Source organism: Pagrus pagrus, assembly GCF_965226575.1.
Source record: "Pagrus pagrus genome assembly, chromosome: 14".
NCBI lineage: Eukaryota > Metazoa > Chordata > Actinopteri > Spariformes > Sparidae > Pagrus > Pagrus pagrus.
This window is the reverse complement of record NC_140198.1, coordinates 1549294-1561413: the sequence shown is the minus strand read 5'-3', so window position 1 is coordinate 1561413 and position 12120 is coordinate 1549294. Positions and strand designations below refer to the sequence as shown.

At 40.7% G+C, this 12120-nt stretch overlaps 2 protein-coding genes across 3 annotated transcripts in view; both read right to left on the bottom strand.

Moving 5' to 3' along the window:
• LOC311268988 (uncharacterized protein) overlaps positions 1 to 4649 on the bottom strand; it is a gene marked incomplete at its 5' end in the record, with an annotated part of 21760 nt that extends 17111 nt beyond the window's left edge. Inside the window, 2 exons of the mRNA XM_084372975.1 lie at positions 1917 to 2102; positions 4642 to 4649. Coding sequence (XP_084229101.1) covers positions 1917 to 2102; positions 4642 to 4649 — 194 coding nt within the window. The remainder of the gene's footprint in view (positions 1 to 1916; positions 2103 to 4641) is intronic.
• Positions 4499 to 12120, bottom strand: LOC311270019 (heterogeneous nuclear ribonucleoprotein A/B-like). Of its 2 annotated transcripts, none has more exons than XM_084374635.1 (9): positions 12011 to 12120; positions 10837 to 11057; positions 10308 to 10476; positions 9759 to 9917; positions 8031 to 8162; positions 7688 to 7793; positions 7111 to 7260; positions 6317 to 6407; positions 4499 to 4867 (listed from the first exon to the last, which is right to left on the bottom strand). In XM_084374635.1, exons 2-8 carry the CDS (start codon positions 11031 to 11033, stop codon positions 6337 to 6339), a joined length of 984 nt encoding a protein of 327 aa, XP_084230761.1. In that variant the 5' UTR covers positions 11034 to 11057; positions 12011 to 12120; the 3' UTR covers positions 4499 to 4867; positions 6317 to 6336. The 2 variants fall into 2 exon arrangements, with proteins under 2 accessions (XP_084230761.1, XP_084230762.1); XM_084374636.1 differs by lacking the exon at positions 4499 to 4867 and adding an exon at positions 5725 to 5899.

Below are 12120 nucleotides of genomic sequence, written 5' to 3'. Positions count from 1 at the left end.
AACATTGTGCATCTTTTTTTCTTGTTGAAAGATATTTCATATTGTTTTCATATTATTACTTATGAAATATATTTATGAAATATATATTTATTTTCCCCTAACCCGTTTTCAGTCTGTACTTCCAGGGAAAGTATGCTCTACTTACTCACTAATTTCAGGAAAGCATTCTCTACTGGTAGAGTAAGGACACCTCCTGAAGAGTGATCCAACCTACATGTATGAAACCCTCACATTGCTGTACTTAGAGTAGCCTATGGATGAGAAAATAGCACCTGCCATGTGGTTTCTGTGTAATTAAATAATAAACACATTTAATAACTCTCTGAATGACTCATTATTGTGCATTTAAAGATGTATAGTATTACATTGCTGCATTGTTTGTGTTTTGTCCTGGGATGACAATACAAGACTTCCATAAATGTGCATTCGAGAGAGGTAAGTTTGTTCCAAGTGATACAGTTAAGTAGGCTATAGGACAAAGCATAATACATCCCGGGAATAAGTGAAGCTTTCCTGCTGACATGTACACAATGACTGTCACAACTGTCATGAGCAAAGAGCAAAATCATTTGTTTATATATATATATATATATATTTATATATTTATATATATTTGAATATATAAATTCAAATGAAAACAATGGTAATCGTGAGGCACCTGAGCAGGTACTGCTTCACTCGAGGGAAAGTTCGACATAAATACGAGTTTCACCTGAAGATTATCATGTTTGTGAGCCTTTCACAGCTGCACCTCGTTAGTTCAATCATGTTAGTCATTTTAATGTAGAAGTCATAACTGGATTTAACTTTGATATGCTTTTGTACTGAAGTTTTCTCTCTTATTATTATAAATACTGTTTTGGAAGAAATACAAGACTTCAGAGTCGTTTCAGCAGATGGAGCAGGAAACTTCAGTTAATAAGAGCTAACTACTATTTTAATTATTATATATTAATTATTATAATTGCACTACTATCATTATAACCACAGGCTGGCTCATGTAGTTCTGTACCGTAAGGTCAGCATGGCCTTTAATTATATATTGCACATGTTATGTACATACATTTAGGACAGTTACTGTATATAGTATGTTTTGCTTTATTCTGATAGTTTTTATTATATTTTCTATTCAAAATGTTATTTTATTCTTAAAATATCTCTTTGTTGTTGTCTGTATTTTTTTTCTTACTGTTGTGCTGCTACTTATTTCCCTCTGTACTGCTGTGTTACGTGTGAATTTCTCCCAAAGAGGATCAATAAAGGAACATTTTATGTTATGTTAATCCTGGAGCGCCCACTTGTGGACAAAGACAAGACTTCATCACAGCCCCGGCTACAGCTGAGCTGCCTTACTACAGTCAGGAGGAAAATACACACAAGAAAGCTTCAAGTCCGGCTTCTGACCCTCGAAATATTAAGTATGAATGAATATTTGAGCAAATCTACTAAAAAAAAAAGAGAGAGAGCAACCCTAAAATCAACGACTCCGGGTTGACTATGTCTTGAATGAAATGGAAATCATTAAATAAAGTTCCCCGACCTTATCGTGACCTTTCAGCTCATATTGTTATGTTGAATTAACAGTCCGAAGCCTCTGGTTGTCTCTGGTTCAGGTTAGTCAGCTTAACTTTAATTGTTCTCAGTTGTGTGCAACAAACTTTGACTGCTGCATGCCGAGTTTTTTTTTTTTTTGTATAACGCTACTGACATCTGACGTTGACTTTGGCTCTGACTTGCTCGTAGCTGTCGTTAGTCTTTGGCTACAGTTAGCATTAAAGCTAATCAACTCACAACATTACTCTCAATTGTGACCACAAACCGCCTGCTTTATTAGATTCACGGTCATTTCAGCTACACAGCCGATTACTACCACACATTTAGATGATCAGCTAGTAAAACTTGCGTTGGAGGCTCACCTGTCCAGGTGAAGAACAGCGAGCTCAGTGTCCAGCTTCAGCCCGATGCTATGCTCAGCTCTCTCCACCTGGACGTGCTTGTCTGTGTTTACACGTGATTTATTCCGTCTATTGTCACTCTCCCTCTCAGACTCTCGTTTCTCTACATCGGTCTGCCTGTTTTTTAGCTTGCTTACCCGCGTACTCCTTTGTTGATAATGCCGGGATAGCGGCTTTTCCTGCCGGGACTTCCGCCATTACATCTCCACCGATGGAAGGTGAACACGCATCCACTTTGGTCGAGCAACCAATAGGAACGCCCGAAACAGCTTGCTCTGTAAGATGAACTGTGATTGGCTGAACGCTGCCGTCACGGCACTGATGTGTTAAAGACTGAACACAGAGCTGAGAGGAGACACAGAAGTCCAGTGCTCTGTCGTAACACTGTGATTTACAATATGCTGAAAGGTTGTTATTGATTTTTGACCTAATGACGCCAGAAATAAGTTACACACTCCAGCTTTAATGTCGAATAAATACCAGGAACGAGCTGAGTGGCAGTCAGCAGGTTAGTGTTTTCACTTTAATTCACCATAAACATTAAAAAGACACAAAAAACTCATGATTTCACTGAGGTTATATTCGTGTCTTCTTCTCTGCTGCTTCTCTGCTTTCGGCTTTTCAGTGGAGTCAAGTGAAGGAAATGCGAACAGCGCCAGTCTCCCATTGCAATCCATACTGTGGCTAAAGAGAGTATTGCATCCGTACTGATAAGCACTACCATAGAGAATGAATGGGGACAGTTAAGCGAATTAAAATGTTAAACGTCGTTCATCCGCCCGAAAGATCGTCGGTTCGAAACCAGGCCGGAGCTTTTACACAGCTCTTATTTTTAAAGTATGCAAAATGATTTAAAAAAAAAAGAAAAAAAAGCGTGTTTTTAAAAATTGCTTCATTGCTTCTGTGTGTTTGCCGTCATAAAAATGTAAAAGCAGAAAAATATCGCTACTGCGTCGCCAGATTGTGCCCTGCCTATTATTCTGCATGGACTGAATTGGATGGAGGAACTGAACTAAAAAGGATAAATGATGTTTCCGCCCGGTTTCGAACCGGGGACCTTTCGCGTGTGAGGCGAACGTGATAACCACTACACTACGGAAACTGTACATAGAGCGAACAGGTCAAATTATTTATTCCGGGACAGAAAAACTGATCAAGCTGCTTTTTCAGTAATATGAGATCAATATGGAGATATTTCCAGGATACCACAGGCAGTTGGAGGTTCAATGGCTCTGCTCCAAGGTGAAATGGACCTTCTACAGTGACAGTCCACACTGTGGTCCTCTGGGGGATATACTTTCATATTTATATATTAAGATATTTACTCAATTCACCTTTTAGTTAAATTTTCCTTTTGACCACCTCTTACAAATAAATAAACACAAACCGCTGGATGTTGGATAAGATCAATGCCTGAATTAAAGCACTACTTTTCAATCTACAGCCACAAATCCAAGACATGTTTTTGTATTTGAGGCCAGTTTACAGACTTTTCTTCTCGACTCTTTTTGCAAAATGTGTCTTAATGCATTTCAGTGTGTTCATTAGAGAAAAATTAGTTCCTTCAGCCAGATTGCACCACATTTTCTAAGTATACGGAGTCCTGGGAGTACGACCCCAACAGTGTTGGCAGTCAACCGCCCTCATACCTGAATTTCAACTTCCACAAAACACACATTAACCGGCAGTACATCAATCACACCCAGGGGAAAAGCCTTTTTAATTTGACTAGCAAGATTAGCCTCATTTTGTATCAAAACACTTCCAAGTTTTGTGACAAAGAATAATTTTCTTTTGCATTTTGAAATCCTAAAAACGCCGCAAGTGAGCACCAGAATTACAAAATTTAACAAAAGGCTACTTCAACCACAATTATTAATTTAACAGTAACATTAAGCATTAAATTGACAGCAACATTAAGCATTAGAAGTACACAGATTATTCCAAACGAGAATGTTTATTACTAATAAATTGCCAGACACTAGCTGAGGAGACTCCAGTGTCCTGAAGTCTGTCCAGAGGAAACTAAGCAGACATTTAACTTCAGAGCAGATATTTCTAAAACCAGCAGGACTCAACGAACACAAACTAAAACATAGAAACTTAAACAGTTTGCTTATATAAAAAGGAGGTATGCAACTTTAACAGGAAGTCCACAGTTACGCGTGGTCTAATAATCACCCCACCCCCTCCTCCCCCCACACGTGTATGCCGTCAGCTCCCTGGTATAATCAGAACGTCCTGAAAGAAAGGAGCTTGCAGGAATTATAAACGCATTAAAATGGTTTTGAAACACTTGATTCCACATGAACAGGGGGAAATACCAAATGGCTCATCTGAGGGGGATGCAAATCACAATTCTTTAGTTATGCAGATAACCTTCGAGTCGTTAAATTTTACATTATTTCATTATTACAGATCATTGGGTTCTGTGGCTATAAAAAAACAAACAAGAAAAATCAAACTGAAGTTCAAAACTAAACCCAGTCAACAACTTTTTAATCTTCCACCCCAGAACCTGGAAACATCAGAACAAAAAAAAGTTACTGAAAACGGTTTTTATTTGTCAAAAAAGCTCCTTTACAGCGCCAAGATTTTCAACCTGTAAAGTCAGCCAACATGTAAAATACAAGCCTTACAATACATTAGAATCAAAACGGGTACCAAAAAGTACAGTAAAAATTACACTTCCATCGTTGGAAATGTGGAGGGGATGAAAAAAAAAAAAAACAACACCAAAGGGAAAAGTAAAACCTAAAAATGATAGGATTAAAAAAAAAAAAAAAAAGAAAAAAAAAAAAGAAAAGTTACATTTCGGTTGTTTTCTGTACAAATGGTCTTCTGTCATAAAAGAGGTCGAGTCATGCCCAGTGTGTCCGTCCAGCCGTCGGGCTCACTGGATCACTGGAGTCCTGAGGGACGACACACAACGTGGTCACGTTTTACAATAAATAACCTTCAGTGCAGCTTTGTTAAGTTTTAGATCCGATGGAAATGTTTCCTTCAGGACGAAGACCTTTCACTTCACACAAGACTATCTTTTAGTTAAAATCTTTAAAATAGAGTTCAAGACCCTTAAAAGACCGACTAAAACGTTTAACGTGTACAGTTTATTACAAGACACTAAAGGTAAGAGGCAGGGCAGGACCCAACAAGTGGACGGGAGGCGAGGAAACTTCTGCTACGTAACCGTGATTGGATGAATCGAACAGGAAGATAAATTAAAGAATTATTCAAAGTCATTGGTGATATTTATTAGGTGTAAGTACAAGCTAACAGGCTTTCACACAAGTTCAGTTTGTACAGAATCAGATGTGTCTGCACACTTGTGGTCCACCTACAGGGAGGGTAGATTATAATGGTCCCCTGAGAATATTACCCAACAGGCCTGATGAGATTGTGCAAATGAGATCTTTCCAAGCTGTTTCGGGAAATCTCATGTATTATATTTGCTCTCTTAATGTCTCTGAAAATGAATCATCTTGGTTTAATCAAACAAAGTTTGCCAGTTGTGACATTAGTGCAGCCATCTCTCTGTTAGACACCAATATCTACTGTCTTCCTCTTTAAAACATGCTATTGTGGCAGACATCTAGTAAATCTTACATCATATTAGAAATCTTTAAGATTTGGCAATTGGTCAAAAAGGTGGTGTACGTATATATACAGTGTCTGTGCGCATGGGTACACGACGACACACCAATGCCGACTTGCTCCAAGTCAAACATTTCAGCTGCAAACAAACTAGACAATAAAACAAACTATGGCATTTATTTTCTATGTATTTATTAAGGATTTAACCTGAGCCAGCCATAAAACAATGATAACAATCAAATTCACACAGCTTTTGTAGTAAACAGAGTTTTAAAAAATTATAAATATTTTTAATGCAATGTGTCCAATCAGTTCGGCTGATGTGCAAGTTCAGGTATCAGTACCGATATCTGGAAGAAAATAATGGTATCAGAACATTTTACTTTAAAATTGGAAATATGTAGTTTGTGAAAAAATTCAAACTGAATGTTAATATTTACAACGTTAATGAGGTAATAAACTCAGAAATACACATTTCCCACGAGTGAATAAACGAGCTGTTCTCAGAGGAAAATAAGGTCCCAGAACACTGAAGCTAGAAAGGTGGCAGGGTCCGCCACACATAAACAAAGTAAAACGGTATAAATTGTGTTGTCCTCTAAGGTCAGTTTGTTTATTCAGTCATGAAAACAAAGTTTGTCTCGGCAGAATAATAAAAATCAATAAAGATTCTCATCTCTTCTCATTAAAATTTCTTCAGCAAAACTACAGAATGCTCCTTTAAGACAGTGACAGCATGTAGCAGGGCAGTCGTAGCGGTGACATACCTTGCACTTCCATGTGATCATCAGTATGGCTTGTAGCTGCTCGGGTGTACCCCCCGCCTCGGGGTTTTCCCGTAGCTGGCGTTGCCCTGGTCTGTGGAGCAGAGAGGACAGACAGGTCAGACACAGACAGGTTTCCAGTCAGACAGACGGTCCCTCAACATGCAGCACCATCAAATCTGATTGAATAAGTTTATTCACTTCAGTCGCCAAGTGTGAGAAGAGTCATTTGAGATCAACCTCATGTCTGTGTTGAGTACAGAGAGTCAGGATAGTGTTCGCTTCACGTGAAGACTGGAAGCAGAGGGAAACTGCTGGCCAGGCTGTTACAAGCTGCAACCATGTGATGAACAGTTTCTCAATCTGCCCAGTATTTCTGTGCTCGTTCACGGCTCTGGTGTGGGCTGCCAACACGCCGACCCCACTGTTATGACAAGACAGGAAGCTTTGCACAACCACTGAGTGCAGCTGCTGTTTGCCCATTTTGTTTGTGTACAAGTTGAGATACAACACAGTCAGCCAGGGTTGGAAGCGTTGATGGGGGTCAATTCCACTGCTTCAAGACTTTATAGGTAGGCACTTTAAAATAATGTTTATTTTCTTACAGACTAACATCTGCACCCATGCTCACATACTAAAGTGGGCGGAAAGAATGTTTGGAGATGTTGTGGAAAAAACTACAACACAAATCACAAACACTTTATGGTGTTCACTTTTTTTTATTCTCCCAAATTAGATTTCTCAAATCACGACCATGTAAACACAAACTGTACATGACAGTTTGTGTGTTTACTCACTGTAATCATAGCCGGGACCGTATCCATAGTAACCAGAAGAGTAGTCATAGTTGCCATAGCCGCCATATCCACCGTATCCACCATAGCCTTGGTTACCGTATCCCTGGTTCCAGTAGTTTCCGTAACCCTGGTTCCAGCCCTGGTTCTGACCTGAGACACAATGTACAGAGTTTACATGGAGGCGCCAGTCTGAGCTGCTCTAATAACTTAGTCACTTATGGTTCTGTGACCAATGCTACATCGAGTCAACAAGCTATGGCTTCTGCTTTGAGCAGATTGGTCCCATTGGTATCGGACCTTTGACTTTACAGATCAGGTGTAAATTCTCCCACAAGGAGGTGATCAGCAAAGGTTTTCAGGACACTGATGAAACTAAGCTTTTGTAAACATCTTCCGAGAAGCACTTCAATAATTTAATTTGAACAGATCCATTAATTGACATCCGTCCGTTCGTTAAGTTACCATTTCTCTCCATAGTGCAGCAATTTTGTGGCCCAAGAGGCATCGTTGCATGTTTAATATCAAATAATTTTGACAGTGGAAGACAAGAGATGAGGTGCAGATGCCCCTTCCTTACCTCCACGGCCGCCCCTGCCTCCCCGGCCTCCATAACCGCCGCCACGTCCTCCTCCATACTGCTGCTGCTGGTACACCTCCTTCGGCTGGGCGATCTTCAGCTCACACTGGAGGAGATGCAAACATTTTAAAACCGGACTCTCACTGACCCTGGAATGTTTTATTTTTCCAGAATGGAAACTGTCTAAAATGTAGACAACATATTGTAGGAGGCATATCGTTTGAGGACTACAGAGAAACCTTGCAATTTTATCAGATATTTGATTGCATAGTGTTGATTCTTTAACTTTCCAGTCCCTCGACAGCATCACAAATCACCCTGAGATAAGTGTGTGTGCATGTACCCTGCCGCCCTGGATGTTGTGGTATTTCTTCTCCAAACACTTCTTGACGCTGGTTTCTTCTTTGTATGTGATGAAAATGAAACCCCTCCTTTTCTTCGATTTGGGGTCAATGGGAAGCTCGATGGTTTCGATCTAAGAGGAAATGAGATGACACTCATCAAAAACACTGCATATTTACAAAACTTGACATCATTGATCAAACAACAGGTTCTCATTTAGAAGACGTTAACATACTGACGCACTAAAACTGGTCAGACTGTTGCATTTAGTTTTCTGTTAACTCTATAAATTACATCATACACCCAACACTGAGGTGCTACTTTCAAAACTCATACTTGCATTTCTATAATATTTTCCAAACGATTGCTCCGTGTACTACCATCACTTTAACAAATAAAGACTTCTTCTTTAAGAATAAACATGTTCCTCTTTCAATACAGATGATTTCAGGGGATTTTTTTCTGCTTGTGACAGATTTTTTTGGTAATGGGGAGCCATCCTCCCTTCAGAAGCCTGTAGATTGGTGTGTGTGCCTCAATGTGAGCAAGCAGCTCTCAAATTGACCTCTAGTAACACCAGACTAGGGATGCACTGATACCGATACTGGCATCGGGCTAATACTGCGCTCATATACTCGTAATCGCAAAAATTCACCGATACCACTTAATTGCATTAGGCCTTACATTGCATGAAACTGAAGACCGAGATCAGAGGGTGGTTTGTTAGTGTCTAGGGGGAGATGTCGAGCGAACCAGAATCGGCACGGTTCGCAGAAAGTTGAACAGGACCTTTCAAGATACGGGACGACGACAGAAGCAAGGCAGACTGTAAGCTGTGTGCTGCTAAGGTGTCGAGGGGAGGAAAGGAGAATATGTCTTTAAATAGCAGTAATTTGATAAAACATCTGAAGACGCATCATAAAACTCAGTATACGGAGTTCGCTAACGAATATGGACTCCCTGATACTCTCACGGCTCACTAGTGGACACGAGGAGTTATCACGAAAAGTTAGCTCTTCAGATGCCACGGCTGCAGACGTCATTCCAGCAGTCACTGTGCTGCACAGATTTCTACAAAGGAGACTGATGAGGACCATGGGACCAAAACCATGAAGGAAACCTTAGCTGCAGCATCGCAACGCTACTCGATCTCAGGTGTGTGCATGATTGTGTCTGTGTGTGTGTCTCTGTGTGACTGTGTGTGACCAGTTCAATTTATATTTAGTTTGATTTAAATGTGGAGACTGCGCAGTCGTTTAATTGAGATATTAAGTTGACTGTAATAAGTTTCATTGTTGAATTTGTCGGGTTTCATTTTGTCAAATGTGAAGATGGTGCCAATGTGGAGGCTTTTTGTTGACACAGGAAATGATGATTATTTATGTTTATTTAATTTATTATCAGTTGTTGTAAAAAGCAGAGAAGAAAATAACTCCCATCTTCCAATTCAGTGCATCTGTAACCTAATAGTTATTTTTGTGGTAGAAATGTCAGTATCGGTACTCTGTGTCGGCAAGTACACAAATGAAAATACCCGTACTCAGTTTGAAAAAAAATGGCATCGGTGCATCCCTACACCAGACCAATTTAATTCTGCAGATTATCGGCACCATTCCCCTCTAACCAACTAACCAACCATATTCTCCTGAGCATACACCGAGAAGCTGGGGTCTACCGTCTTCCACCTGTAATTCTAGTGTTTTTTTAATGACCGTTTACTAAAACGTACCTCTCCGAATGCCCCAAAATATTCCCGAATGGTTTCCTCAGTCGCCTCAGGGTTCAACCCCCCGACAAAGATCTTCTTGACGGGCTCCTTCTTCATGGCCATCGCCTTCTTGGGGTCGATGGGACGTCCGTCCAGTCTGTGTTCCTTCTGCTCCAGCACCTGCAGACACACACACACGTTCTCATAACGAGCACGTAGAAATGTCTCCTTGCGTCGTGTCACAAAATTTAATCGTCTACTGAAGTGATTTTATCAAACAACGTGACACATTTTTGAAGTGCAGCACAGAAGGAAACCTGGTTCAATCATTTGAGGAAAAAAAGATCAACAAGACCATTTTATCTCTGGTTCACTCCAAGTCATGCATGCTCATTAAAATAATTAAATGTCAGTCTTTTATAAAAGCAATGAGAATCAAATTAGCCAAATAATGAAACAACTAACAAATATTAAGTTAATTATGTTACGCTTCCTCACAGACCACATCATGTGTGGACTGAGCAGAGTGGTGATGCATGTGAAACAGCTGTCGGGTTCTCAGTTACAGACCTTGTCCACGCTGCAGGCGTCTTTGAAGAGAACGAAGCCAAAGCCTCGGGACCGGCCGGTGTTGGAGTCCATCTTGATGGTGCAGTCCGACACCTCACCAAACTTACTGAAGTAATCCTTCAGGTCCTTTTTACTCGTGTCCCAGCTGAGGCCGCCCACGAACATTTTACTGAAAACACAGTGGGACACCTTACAATAAATGTCTTACTCTTTCAGACCAGGTATGCAGCATACACAGCTCTTTTTCCATTCTTCAGTACATATGCATCATTTGGTGATTTGTTGTCAAGTTTTCTTTTTATTCAGTCTCATGCAGGTCTATGTCTTCTGCACTTGAGTCTTAATGAACAAACTCGAAAGGCTGCCTATTTATACTTCTGCTTTCTTATCCTGCAAGGTCCGAGCATCGTTTATGTACTTTATCCAAACGCAGACTGTATCGTTTGCTTTAAGACTTTTAAATCTCCTGTATTCCCAAAGGTAGTCTTAAATGTGAGTGTGCCAGGTCTCATGGAAATTGAAAACTCACCCAGCGTCCTCCTCTCCTTTGCTGGCATCAATCTTTCCTCCATCTGTGCCATTGTCCTGGCCGTCCTCTCCAACCATCAGCTCCTGTTCCAACTCCTGCTCCAACTCCTGCTCCTGCTCGGCCCCATTCTGATCGTCCTCTCCCTCGTTTCCGTTCTGGTCCGATGTCTCCATGAGGAGAGTCTCAGCGTCTGCCATTCTGACGGTGGGCTGTTCAAAAAACTGAAACAGGGAAAAGAACAAACAAAGTTTGAACAAATACATTTCTTTTCTTCAATTTTTGGTAAAATGGCCGGCAACAAATAGAAAGAACACCATTACTACTTTTTTCAGCTGAACTATGTTATAAGTTAAAAGGACCATTGCAGTTAAAATAGGGATTTGGGTGCCAGAGAGCAGAAGTCCAACTGCTAATCTAACATTACATTACATTACGGTAAATGCAAAGGGAGCAAATACATTCATGTGGCCTTATTCAGTAATTATTTACTTATTTCAGTATTTAAATGGACAATATTCAGTGCAACACCGCGAAGGCTAATAGAAAGCTAAGCTAGCTGAGGCTGCTTTCGATGCTAACATAACGTTCCTACTTTATTGTTATTTATCTTTTATATTTCAGTTCATCCTTCATCTTTAAATGGCTGCAAAACTACCTTAACGCCAGCACTGCACTGGTAATGAACAGCACACAGTGCTGCAGTTGTAAGTGGACATTTAGACCCTGCGAGCGAACAAAAAGCAGCAAAAAACCGGCGTGAATGTCCATGTTCAGTGTTTGAGCGGACCGCGCTTTGCTCCGTTGCCGCTCGGCACAAAGTGCAGGCCCGGTTAGCAGCTAGCCAACCGAACCTGAATTAAATCCTCCAGCTGACCCAACAGAAACATCCCAGCATGCACAATAACTGAAATCTAAATTTACAGCCGAATGCACAACGGCTTAATTATTTGCTACGATCGATTAACGGACCATTGACTGGCCGCAATAACCGCGTTAACGCACTTAGCACCACCGCGGCTAACGGTAAGCTAGCTAAATATAACGCCAACAACAAGACGCACCGCAGATAAACGCGGTGAAACGGCGAAACGCACAACGAAACGAGCCGCGGTACAAACCGCATCCCCGCGTGTATCGACAGATTCAGAAGTAAAACACGAGCAGATGTTCTTACTGTAAGAGGGAAAATACCGGAGACGCCGACTCGTTGCTCAAAATGGACACTCTCCAAATTCGCCGCTAACTCGTGGCAACATATATACGACCGGATGTGGCCGAGCGCAA